Source organism: Rhinatrema bivittatum, chromosome 14 (assembly GCF_901001135.1).
Source record: "Rhinatrema bivittatum chromosome 14, aRhiBiv1.1, whole genome shotgun sequence".
NCBI classification, from domain to species: domain Eukaryota; kingdom Metazoa; phylum Chordata; class Amphibia; order Gymnophiona; family Rhinatrematidae; genus Rhinatrema; species Rhinatrema bivittatum.
In genome coordinates, this window is record NC_042628.1 from 9,861,369 (window position 1) to 9,875,023 (window position 13,655).

General features: G+C 45.0%; 1 protein-coding gene across 2 annotated transcripts in view; it reads right to left on the reverse strand.

Moving 5' to 3' along the window:
* Positions 1–13,655, reverse strand: part of SDK1 (sidekick cell adhesion molecule 1) — a 728,283-nt gene that overhangs the window by 45,303 nt on the left and 669,325 nt on the right. For both annotated transcript variants that reach the window (XM_029576917.1, XM_029576918.1), the window contains exons 35-37: positions 6,627–6,742; positions 4,662–4,848; positions 4,007–4,144 (exon numbers count right to left, since the gene is read on the reverse strand). In XM_029576917.1, coding sequence (XP_029432777.1) covers positions 4,007–4,144; positions 4,662–4,848; positions 6,627–6,742 — 441 coding nt within the window. The remainder of the gene's footprint in view (positions 1–4,006; positions 4,145–4,661; positions 4,849–6,626; positions 6,743–13,655) is intronic.

The following is a 13,655-nucleotide window of genomic DNA, read 5'->3' on the forward strand; positions in this document are numbered from 1 at the left end:
GAATTAAGCCTTCAGGTGGGACGTAGATGCGTACGTTTGCTTTGAGAATTAATGCAAAGCCTTCGGGTGGGAAGCACTTACGGTTTTTTGTCCCAACTGTGGATAATTTGAAAACTGCCAGCTAAACTTTGGAGCCCGCGACTCTGTAAGGGAGAAGACAAGGTAGGCAGTCCTAGGGGAGGGTCCGGGGGGGGGGGGGGGGCGGTGTCTGGTAGAAAAGGGGGAAACCAGCGTGGGCGGACCCCCTTTTCAGCGCGGCTTCTTCTCTTTCTTACCTCAGTGCTGCGGCGATTTGCCTCGTTTCATTGCCCTCCGTACGAGCTGCGACTTCAGCCCGGCGTTCAGGCCGGCGGCAGATACAGTCCGGCGCTAATTCCTTTCACTTTCCATCCCGACGGCAAGCTGCTCCTCGGAGGAGGCGGCCTTATTTATTTTAGTTTCGATTTTTGGCGGGAGGCAGAGAAGATTCGCTGGAAGCCTCTCCTGCACTGCGGCAGCACTGGGAGCAGCGGCGATTCGAGAGGTTGGGGGGGGGGGGGGGGGCTTCCAAAAGCCTGCTTTGTGCTTGCCCCGGCATAGGAGCCGGAGCCCAGCGAGACTTAGGAAATCATTCCAGCCCGGAGCTCAGAGAGAGAGATGGAGCCCCAGAGATCAGGGGAGATAGCCAGAAGCCCGGAGATCCCCAGCAGCTCCACCTTCACTTACCAGTACTGTACAAAAAAAAAAATTATTATTATTAATGTTTTGCATTTAAATGGCCGGCGGCCATATATAATCAAAGGCCTGCGGCCTTACATATATATATATATATATATATATATATATGTTTTACAGGGGCAGTGGCCTTTTTTATGTTTAAAGGGCCAGCGGCCCCGACATTATATATTGCCTTTGCTACAGCAATAATTACATTTATGGCATAAAAAAGACTGGCGGCCTGATATGTTTATAGGGCCAGCGGCCCCGGTGTAATGTTAAATTTGCTACAGCACTAATTATATTTATTACATCTAGACGATATATATATATATATATATATATAAGTTATGTATTTCAAGGACTAGAGGCACTATACATGTATATATGTGTTTTAAAGGGCTATCAGCCTTGTATGTTTAAATAGCCATTGCCCCCTGTGTAGGCTATTATATAAATTATGTATTTAAAGGACTAGCGACCTTTAATTTTAAAAGGACAGAGGCCCCAGCGACGAAGTGCACATTACGTGTTTAAAGGGCCAGCGACCTTTTGCATTGCATGTCTTTATATACAGCGGTGGCCATTTTGGGTGGCAGCACATGGCAGCGGCCATGTTGGGTGCGGTACTTGGCGGCGGCCATCTTAAAAGGAGCGGCTGCCTTTTATGCGGCACTGCGCGTTAGCGAGCCTTGATGTTGGGAAACTTACCCTTCGCAAGTCTAAAACCGACCAATTGGGATCAGGAGTGAATGTCATCCTCCGCGAATGGTTTGGGGAGGCCACCTGCCCTGTGTGTTGCACGGAAGCTTATTTACAGCTGCAGCGCACGACCTGCGGCGGACCGCTCCTGGTACACTCGACTGGGGTCCCGTTAACAAGATACTAGTTTAGTCGTGTCTTGCAAAAAGCTTTACAAACTCTTGGTTTAGGAATATCAGGCTATTCGTCGCACTCCTTCCGTATAGGGGCAGCAACAGAGGCAGCAAGCTTAGGTTTACGAGATAGTGAGGTCATGGCCATTGGCAGATGGCGTTCGGGAAGATTCAGGTGTATGTGAGGCCACCAGAATATTTTGCCAGTGGTTTGTAGCCTCCTTCTTGTTAAGTTCTAGTCTGCTTCATGTTGTTTCGCCTTTATTTTGCACACAGATCGGTGGCCGAGGATGTCATTCGCATGGATTATTGGGCACTCTTATGTGCAATGGGCACTAAAGAGGGCCCGCCAGTGGCCTTCGGGGGAGCACCTAGGTATGGTGGCGCAGTGAGTGTCTTTGATTTGGAAGGGGATTCCAGGGATGATGTGGGACCAGTTACTACCGACTGCTTTGGAGCTAAGCAAACACAACCCCACCCCCTTGGCCCTCATCATACATCTCGGAGGTAACGACCTGCCCCTTACCAAGAGCGTGGCCCACACGCAAAAGATTTATTGGCACTACATAATATGTTCCCGCAGTCTGTGATAGTCTGGTCTTGCATCTCCCCTCGCAGGATCTGGAGAGGTGAGCGATCTCACCCAGCGATGGAGAAGGTCAGAAGGAAAATGAATAAATGGGTGGGAAAATTCATGCACTCTATCGATGGTTTATCTATTGCGCACGACTTAATAGATGAAAGCCCTGGTCTATTCCGACCAGATGGGGTGCATTTCTCTGACATAGGCTGGGATATCTTTAATTCCGATCTGCAAGATGGCATACAGGCAGCGTTGCACCTAATGGCCGCAGCCCGCATGAGAGTTGGGGGGGTCCCCGGTAAGCGGATTCGCTACCAGGGAACCGTGGCGTGGTGACTGGCGGAAGCAACACCCCCCCTGCATTTAGGAGGATCGACCAGGCGGATCGGACTGGGCAAGTGACCTAACAGATCCGGCGCAGTCCCGCGACACTTCAACGGCCAAGAGGGAGGAAGAGGGGAATGTTGAGGCGCTTAGACCAAACGACCCGACTTCCACGGTCGGGTCGCCAGCAACGACGCTATGGCTTTAACGGCCAGGTGTCAGTGGCAGCTGCCCGGCTTCTACAGCCGGGGGTGTGCGCGCGCCTCAGCGGACTTACATGCTTGGCACGTAGAAGCGGGGGGTGTTCGCTGGTCACATAAAGTTAGTTATTAATTGTTATGCTGTTTTACTGGTTATGTTAATGTTGTTACCTTTTTTTTGCTGGTTATTCATATTAATGGGCTGCGGCCATTTATTGTCCAACAATAAACTGTTATCGGAAGGAGCTGTGTGAGTCTGCAATAAATTGGGAAGGGTGGGTGTGTGGGCATCAGACGCAGCCTTTCCACTGCCCACATTGTGTTCCAGCATCCTGACTTCCTGTATGGAGAACAGCCACAAAGGCTGTTGAAACCCAGGTGTGCGCTGTAGGGTAAAGACAGCCATGGAAACATCTGGGAGAGGCTATACAACATGTCCACAACCCCTGCTTTACTGGAAGGGGCAAAGAAGGGCAAATTAGAACATAGTCAAAAATTAGAAAAAAAAATATATTGAGAGATTCATGAAGGGGGCTTGAGAACTAGCCAAACAGAAGCACTGAAAAGAACATAGGAGATGCTATTCTGAGTCAGACCAAGGTCCATTATGCCCAGCATCCTATCTCTGACAGTGGCCAGTCCAGGTCACAAGTACCTGACAGATCCCAAACAGTTGATCTATTTCACTCCCAGGGATAAGCGCTGGCTTTCCCAAAGTCTACCTGCCTACTAATTGTGTTTATTAACTTTTCCTTCAGGAGCTTGTTGAGCCCTCTTCTGAATCCCGCTATCTTCGTTGTCTTGACCACATCCTCTGGCAACAGACTCTACAGCTTCAGTGAAAAATACTTCCCATGATTTGTTTCAAATCCGCTAGGTTTAGGTAGAAAGCAGTGATAACTAGGGATAGGGAGAGGATATAAAAAGGAGAGAACGAGGAGGAGAGAGGGATGGACTGTGCTATGGGCATGTAGGCCTATTCGTGGAGTAAAAGCAGCTACTCAGGAAAGAAAGATTGTGCACATTGCAGGCTGAAAACCTCTACTCCACTACCCAGCCATGCAAGGGAATGAGTGGGATCGAGCTTTGATTAGGATGAACAATTTGGGAGTGTTTTCCCACTCTGTTTTTAATGGCAAAAAAATCTTAGAGCCCAATGTCGATGGGTCATGCAGGGTGACCGACAGACATATTCTATCCATACATACATACCACCTGAACATTTTGCACTTCCATGAATTCTGCGGGTCTGATTTGTGAACAGTGCCAGGGCTGAAAGGAGACAAAGATAAAAGCCGGAAGCTGGTGCTCGCTCCTAGCTTTCCTACCTTGGACTGGTGTTAAAGGCTCGTATATCACTCGGTAGCCCTGGAGGATTCCATTTGCTGTGGCTGGCTCTCCCCAGGAGACGTTCAGAGTGGTGGTGGTAATTTCTGAGAATGCTAAGAAGCTGGGGCTGCCAGGTGCTGCGAACATGAGAGAAAAGAAGCCGCATTTAGGAAAGCGAAACCTGAACAAGGACCGATTCTATAGACAAACATTTTCAATCTTTTATTTTTCCAGAACAGCACATTCATTTCAGTGTGCGTGCGGTATGGGCGACCAAAAGGATTACAGGGGAAGCAAGGCTGAGCCAAATGCAGTTTCGAAGAGGGTAGCGCAGACTTTTGATACTTAGGGAGTATTTTGTGAGCAAGTAAGATAAACGTCTTCCTTGCTAGTGGTATTTGGCAAAACCTTCTTCATTCTCTTGCAGCACAGTAAACTATTGAAGCAATCTGCGGCCATGGGAGTGACAGCACCTACAGGTACACATTTACTTAAGGATCACCACCAGTACCCAGGGTCTGGGACCGTGCCAAAGAAACACACGCTTAAAATACTAGGAGTAACCGATGTGAAAGGCTGCAGCCCTAAACTTGCCTTTATAGGAAAATGTCAATGTTCAGGAACACCACAAATAGTAAGAAAGATGGTTCATACCAGCTTGGTGAGTCCTTCCCTGCCTGCGGTCACTTCTTGGGCCATCCCCTGCTGCGTTGAAAGCAGAAACGCTGAAGGAGTACTTAGCATAACTGGTGAGGTTTTTCAGTCTGACCATGGTCTCAGGCAGGAAGAGGACCTTTGTTTTCTCTGTCTCATTCTGGTTGTCTGTTTCCCAGTAATAAATCTGTCCACAAAAGAAAGTGGTTGAAGAAAATACCTTAACCTTATTACAGCTCAGTGGCACTGGCAAGGATTAGAAGGTGGGATATTATCCTTGAATCGTTTTAGTAGGTCATTATTACACAGTGACAAGTAAATAAAGTCTTCCAGCTTCACCGCTCAGCAAAGCTACAGTTCAGGAGGCCTTACAAACAGAACTCACCCTGACAAATGTGGCATCTGGAATACTGTCCTATAAATTTTAGGCAGTGACACAAAATCAATGCTTCAGGACTGGAGAAGATCCAAAACATTCATAAATTGTGGTCTGCCATCAGAAGATGCGTTGGTTGCGGTATTTTTGACCTATCACAATTCCAAATTCTCACTGTGATTGGTAATTATCATTTGCAGATTATTACTTTATCACAACAAAACACTGAACAGTAACATTTTGTTGGGATAAAAAGGTAATGTACCCAGACTCTGGTCTCAGGCGGCAGCCGAAATTCAAACAGGACCTAGTTCAAGAAAGACAGTGTCCTAAATTTCTGTGTAAAAGAAAATAATAAAATTATAAAAAAATATATATAAATCAATAACGTCTGATATAAAGTTGGTCTTATGAATCAGCATTTTTCATGTCAATCACCTGTAGATAAGAAGTCAGTCAGCAGTAGATCTATGTGGTACATGCATACATTTAAATTTGATTTTCAAGGGCTGTTTCATCTAAATATGTGCCTTTCCATATCAATTTAATTTTGTTGGCATACGACAATTTGTGTAAGTGAAACAAAGTTCGCTACGGTGTTTTTGGGATCCTGAGCCAACCACAAATTTTCTAAAGCCCAATTTTTAGTCTTTCCCCGCCTCCCTGCACCCATGCATATTGAGGGCAATTTTCAAAGGCATTCACCTGGGTAAAGAGGTAGACATCAGGGTAAAATGGACTGACTGAATATGCGTCTGTCCAAATGTGGCTAAAAGTGTTAGGGATGTGCATTCGTTTCATTCATTTCCTATACAAGCATGTAATATTAAACGAATGAAACGAATGAAACGAATGCACATCCCTAAAAAGTATGCACTTTTTCCAAAGCACACATGGGAAGAAAAAAGGTGCTCCTGTGAGGGTGTTTAGGCTGAGGGAGGAAAACTGCACATCCATTACATTTTCAAATGTACATGTGCTATTGTGCTTCCCTCTCCCCACACATAGTAGATGTACAGTACAAGGGCGGTTTTAATGCACATACTTTGCACTTGCTAAAGTGAAACAACATGGGTAGTTTCTCCTTGAAAATCCGCATAAAGTTGGTGCTTTAAAACCACTTGTGGCACCTGTAATTCTGCGAGTTGTTTGAAGATTGCCCCCATTATGCTGCCTGATGCAGGACATGTCTTGCAGCAGTCTACTCCTGTGTTTCTTTTATTTGCTTTAGACGGTTAAATCACAGGTATTTAAAGAGACACTTCAATCTTGCTGAATTAAAATGATGAGGAGACTGAAATGAAATGGACTATAATGTTAACACGTGCTCTGTTTTCGTCCCAAATTCTGGGCTTGATTTGCATAATATTGACCCTGATAGGCTCCAGAAGGGCTTGAAATATCACAAGGAAGGACGTACACTTTTAATTTAAAGACTAGTTTACTCTTTTGAGTCTGTATTTTAGCACTATAAGTACACGCATAGTGTTTTAATCCAGTCAACATTTTCATTTTGTAAAATTGAAATGTCTCTTTAGGACAGGGGTGCAGAATCCACAAAGGAAAAGACAGGGTTTAGACAGAAGGACCTTGTAGCCTTGGATATGGCCATTCTGACCATCCACGGGAGGAGGGTCCCATGTAATTTCCAACTGGCTTGCTGTGAGCGGATTCGCCTGGATGTTAAGAGGTGGCAATGCAGGTGCTACAGAAACAGAAAAGGTAAAAAAAAAAAAAGAGGAGGATTAGATTAATGGGCATCAATGAAAGCAAATTTCTACAGATTTATTTATTTATTTTAAGTTTTTCTATACCGGCATTCACAATAGATATCGCATCATGTCGGTTTACAATTAACAAGTGGATAGGTAACAAAAAAGGTAAAAACTAATATTTATCTTAATAATAATAATAATAATAATAATAAAACATTAAACAAGAGAAGGCTAAGGTATGCAGTTACAATAAAACAGGGGAGTAATACAACTTGGAGCATAGAAAAGAAGCAGGGGATTAAATCGAAAACCACAGATGTGGAGGCAGCAGATAAGCTGCTGCCTCCACATCTGTGGTTTACGAGATTCTCAAAAGCACCTTGATGACAGTAAAGGTCCATCATTTAACTAACAGAGCAAATTAGTAAACTATCTAACATTTCAAAAACACCAGGAAGACATTTTCAGCATACACAGATAAAGTGAGTTATAAATCTGGTGGATTTATTGGATTTCTTAGAACAGAATTCAATTCCGTCCCTTGAAGAACACTATCCAGCTTCATCTACATTAAATCAGACTTGGGCTGTGGATATACTTTAACTGTACTCTATCTCCTCTAAAAATGTTTAAGATCCACCTCTTGGTTTAATTAAAAGGTAATATTGCTGGTCTTTCGCTTCCACTTTATTTTCTAAATGGCCAGTTTCAGAAACTGCAGCTGAGCTCTCAGAAGAAGCAGTGCCTTCCAACGCCTGCCTGGGTCCTGTGAGGAGGTCAGAGCTTCTCTAATTGAAGGCTACTGGACTGGTATAACAATAAAAAAAAAAAAAAAAGGCAGGAGAAAATGCCGACCTTTTAAAAGCTTCTCAAAAGCCAACCTGAAATCAAGCAATGCACTTGAAAAAATAAAGTAGTGAGAACATAAGTAGTGCTGTGCTAGCTCAGATCAATGGTCCAAGCCCAGCCTTCTGTCTCTGACAGTGGCCAGTCCGGGTCACTTGGAAATAGCCGGAGGATCACTTCCCTGTTGCTTGTTCCTAGATGGAGGAGGGGGCGAGCCCCATACCTGCCTAGCTAATAAGTGTTAATGGATCTGTCCTCTATGCTGCAATTCACCCCGCTGCTGACAGCTCACCCTGTTAGCCTTTTCTGAATAAAAGAGAACAATGTGGCTTAGAAACTCAAAGGCTCAAGTGAGGTCGCATCACGCCGGATGCTGTTCTGCTTCTTGATAAACATGTCACTGTATATTATTCCTCTTTACTGCGACCGCAACACAGTCACATAGATGTTAGGCTCAGGGCACACCAAAACTTCACGAGAGCTCTCTTTCCTAGCGCTGTGGCTTGCAAAATTGCGCATAAAACAAGGAAACACATTAGATAACGGCAGACAAAGGCCGGCCGGCCTACCCAGTTATTCCTGCTTACCCTGCCATACAGCGTGACCGCTTGTAAGACATCCCTTCTCATCTAGGCCAGTTTTTGCTGAGCCTCCAAATTTGCACTTCTCCATCACGACCAGAGGAGGAGCACACAAGATCTCCACTTTGTTCGCATTCTCTTCCTTTCTTCTCTCCTCTATCCCCTGGCATGATTACCTTCCCTTCTGTCTCTCCCTGGTACCTTCAAGCTTTCCTTCCCCCCTACAGCACTTGGAGCACTCAGCTGCGCCTTCTCTTTCCCACGTCTGTGAGCAGAGCTTTCCTGCTGCTGCTTCCTCCTCGGCAAGTGAAACTGCAGGGAGCCACCGCATTTCAGAAGACCTCAGGGGCCTCGTGCAGTTTCGGTTGTTGACAGGAGGACATCCTGCAGGCCAGGCCTCAACTCCTCGTCAGGCTTTTTTTTTTTTTTTCCCACAGGCCCACTGGTTGGGAAACGGAGTTCTAGCTACTGCAGTACCCGCAGCCTGCCAGACAGACCCGGCTCCTAGCTAATTCGATTATTGCAGCCCTGCCAAAAAACCATGAACCGATCAACTATTTGGCCCAGGCTCCTACAGATTCAGCACGAAAGGAGAACCAATGAAGAAAGTGCCACTGTACCCAAAGATACTGCAGCCTCCCGTCTGCACTGCTGCTGTGACAGGGCCGGCTTATAAGCAGAGGCAATAAAACATTCGGCTCCCAAGCGGATGGCCCTACTTATCTGCCATTTTGGCTATTTTCCCAAGAGAATGACCTTCATAAGCTGCTTTACCCCCTCCTCTCCAGTTCCCCACGGTAGTAAAATAAAACAGTAATTAACACCCACTCGTTCTGACACCAACTATTTATTTTGTTCTAACTGTGTGGTTTCCATATTATCATTGCCCACCCCACCGTTAATGGAAATGTTAATAACCAGCGCCAGGTTGTTGTGACAGATGCTCGAGCTCATTATCAGAAATTCTTATTTACCGCTCCATTAAACGACAGAATCACACAAAAAAAACAATTCAATCAAAACTAACTGGAGGAATTTTAACAGCCGCATTAATAATCCCAAGCATAAATAAAGTTAATGTCTTTTGCATGTTTGCCATCGGCAGCTTGATCGCAGAATTACTGTCGCACAATTAAAACGTGAAAGGCAAAATTGAGCGCAACCATTATTCTAGGACCCCCTTGCCCACCCCCCTAAAATAAAACCTTTTGAAGTTTCCTTTCAATGAATAATAATAATAACGACAGGCAAAGTGCAGGGGAGAAGGAGGGAGTGCTGTTAATTTGGGAGCTGCTGGGTTTATAACATGGAAGCCTGACGGCTGCTCTGCAGCTGTGCAACTCATCCTTGGCAACTGGCCGAGCGCGTTGCTCTTCTCTGGGGAAAGGCTGAGCGTTTGGCCCGCGAAAATCACAGGGTACTTGTATTTAGAAGAGTGCTCTGCTGAAAATGCTATGGAGCAGCTCTCTAAAACTCACCGATATCCAAAAGCCAACTATTTTTATGTTGACAAAATGACACAGCTGGACTCAAGTGACAGCCTACGTGGATTAAAAGGAATGAACCCAGGTTTGATTGGATTGATGTAAGTGATTACTGGTTTGAAAACAGACTGCAGGACAAAAAAAAGATGATTTCTGGAATGATGGTCTCATAGATAGTCACCGTTTTAAGGGGACATTTCAGCCTTACTGACTCAAAAAAGTGTCTCCTTTCAAATATGACTTGTGGGCATGCATGGATAAAATACCACGATATGCACCTCTTGAAGATGAAAATTACTTTAAAATGAAATAATATTTCCTCTGTAACTCTAGGTCATAAGAACATAAGAAGTGCCATGCTGGATCAGACCAGGGTCCATTCAGCCAAACATCCTGTAGCTGACCAGAGCCAGTCCGGGTCACAAGTACCTGTCAGACCCCCAGTAGTTGTATCTCACTCCCAGGGATAAGCCCTGGCTCTCCCAAGTCTACCTGGCTAATAACCGTCTAGGGACTTTTCCTTCAGGAACTTGTCCAACCCTCTTATGTTAGTTGCCTTGACCACATCCTCTGGCAACAGATTGCATAGTTTTATTGTGCGCTGAGTGACAAAAATACTTCCTAAGATATGTTTTAAAGCTGCCATTTGCTAGTTTTATGGCGCGTCCCCTAGACCTACTGTTGTCTGAAAGAGTAAATAACCGGTCTCTACTTGTTCCGCCCCACTCGTGATTTTATAAATTTCAATCATGTCACCCCTCAATCATCTCCTTTCCAAGGTAAAGAGCCCTAATCTGTTTAGCCTTTCTCCATAAGGGAGCTTTTCCAGCCCTTTTATCATTTATCACTTTTCTCTGTACCTTTGCTATGTCTGCTAGGGCTTTCTTGAGAACTACCCACAATACGCCACGTTTTGTCTGAATCCTCTTCCCCTGTGCATTTTAGTACCCTTTTTACCTTCCTCTAGCTTCCTCGTTCATATTAGTTTCTCCTATTATTCCATTCTACCCCTCCTCACCCCCCTTGTTCTTTGGTTCCTCTATCGTTCCCCGTTTCCCCCCACCCTTGTTCTCTGTAATACGTTACCTGTATACTCAAGGTGTGGTTGCACAGTGAATCTATATAAAGTATTATGATATTCTCAGTTTTGTTTTCTATTCCTTTCCAGATAATTCCTAATATTTCATTTGCCTTTTTGCCTGCTGCCACACACTGAGCTGAAGATTTCAAGGTAACTGTCCAAAAAGAGGTCCTTTTCCTAGGTGGTGACGCCTAACATGGTCTTTCTCTGAGGTGCTGAGATCCCTGACAGACTGTATACAGACTTAGAATTTCACAGCTTAATTTATCTTCTCTTTCTGTCTAGTAATATATTTTGCTAATTATAGGCATGGGTGACATTTTGAGTGAGATAAGTAAAAGTGTTGTCCCATTCTACCTACTACTTAACATTTCTGCAGCGTTACCAAGTGTGCGCGACATTGTGTAGATACATCTAAGAGACAGTCCCTGATCCATGGAGCTTAAAAATCTAGTTGACCCACAAAGACAAGAAAAATTTCTAGTAATCACTTAGGGGGCAATTTTCAAACTGTCTGCATGTGTACTCTTTACCCATGGGTTTTTGCACCAATTTTCAAAGAGAAACTACACATGCACTTTTGTTTTGAAATTTGTCAGGAGCAGAAAGTCACCTGCACCTGTTTTTTGTGAGGCCAGAATTTTGCCTGAAAAGTACGTACATAGATTTGAAAATGGTAATTCCACCTGTACTTTTCCTTCTCCTACTAGACATGCCCCCCCCCCCGGAACAATGCTGCTTCCTCTCGTGAAGCTAAAAGTCCTGCATGAACTTTTACTTGCATTGAGAAAGGACATTTTAGACGACCGATCAATGCAGGGAAAATACATTTCTTTTATACATACATACATTTATTAATTTATATTCTGCTTTTTAGCACTTCAGGTACTGTAGGTATTTCCCCATCCCCAGAGGGCTCACAATCTCTGGGAGATGCATAAAGCCGCGGTATAGCTCTAATGTGCGATAAACAGCGTATATCACGTATACGATATTTTGCATCGCCCTGCCCAATTACAATGCCTTCTTTGTACATGAATTATGCAAATTCATGCAAAGAAGGCCATTAATATTCAATCTAATACTAATATTTTATCGTAGCCGGCCGAGAAAGTGGTCAGCCATGATAAATACCACCACCTCTTTGAAATGCAGTAAATTTAATTCTAGAGTCCCGGGACCCTTGTGCGGGGCTCGAGGTTCCCGTGTTACATTTACTGGCCCGCTAGACAAAATAAAAAAATTGCGTGGCCGAATGGGGAAGTCGAGCGGGGTCAGGGCTGACTCCGTCTCAACCCGGGGCCTCCAAAGTTAAAAAAAAAAAAATAGTGCACGTTGTTGTGCAGCGATGGCCCCGGCCCCCTGCCCTCCCCAAAATCCAACATTAAAGTAGTCCCGCCACCCCCAATGAAGGTGTCACAAAATGAAATAGAGACCCAGGCCCCCGACACCCCCCACAGGTTAAAAAAAAAAAAAACGGGTCCTGGGCACTGCCCCCCAAACTTTAAAATAAAGTTTCAAGGTCCCATGTCGGGTCCAGGGTGCACCCTCGGGGGGGGGGGGGGCCCTGAGACCCTATTTCATTTTGGGACATGTTTGGGGGGAGGGGCTGGGGGCCAACATGTGCACTATTTTTTCTACGTAGGGGTACTTGGGGCTGCCTCGAGTGCTGGCCCCCGAGATGAGATTGGGGTTCAGCCCTGGCTCCCACTCAACATTCCCTTTTTGCTGTGCAACTTTGGTTTTTTTTCTGGTGCCCCGGGTTTTAAGTCACCGTCTCTGTGTAAATCAGACACAGACCTTGCACAACATGGATTCCAAAGATTACAAGCGGCACAGCACTGTTTCAGGGTTTCCAATTCCAGCCGAGGAGGTGCAGGGACTGCTGTTTGACACAAGTCCCCAAAACCCGTTTAAGAACATTCTATGCACCAGCCAAAAATAAAGACTTAAACATGGGGGCTGATTACACAAGCAAAGAATTTTTGTAGTTCAGAGAATTCCTGAATAAGCAGAAATAATTATACAGGAAAGCCCATGACAGCAGGAAGCTTGCAAAGTATTTTATCTTGTGCCCAGGAGTGACGCTTCCTTTACTGATGGTAAGAAGGATTCAGCTTTGCCCTTCGGATGTTCCCAAATCCCGTCTCCCTAGTGACAGCTGCTGGGAAGCTCTGCATCACTCTTCCGCCAATATATTTTGTACGGCATATTGTGCAGCCTAATGAGTCTCACATTTTACATTTGGCTAGTTGCTGGTTTTCTAGTTGCCAGCATTCCTGTGAACCTGAGACTAAACGGCCAGTGCCATCCTTCTGTGGGGCCTTCTGTGTCACGGTAAAGAAGCCATCCAAGAGATGTCTAATTAGGTAGCTTTCAAGTCTATATTTCTCAAAGCCCAACTGTTCCATCCAGTTAATATAGCAACATAATAAATGACAGCAGATAAGGACCAAAAAGCCCATCTAGCCTGCCCAGCAGTGATTTCATGTGCACGTACCCAAAGTAGATCAAATTCCCATAGGGAACCCAGCCCTCAATCCCACTGTGACTCCTTTAGAGCTGCAACTGCTGCTCCATGCAGGTTTCCCGTGCAATCCAGGAAACACAACGCAGCCCTGGGCAGTAACCATCATTCAGTGAAGGCTGTGCAGTTCCTTCATTATCATTCTCTTACCACCAGGGAGCCTCTAGACACCACTTCTGGCTGCCATATAAAAGGGGATTCACCAAAACGATATTTTCTGTATCCTGGATATTATCTGAATCCTTTCTCTGCAATGTCACAATGTGCATTTACAATCACTCGTTTTCTGCAGTCGTACGGTGATTTAGGGATCCTATTTCATTCTTATTTTTGTTGTAAGAAAGTAACACAGCAAACACTGAATAAGAGCTAAGCAGGGACATG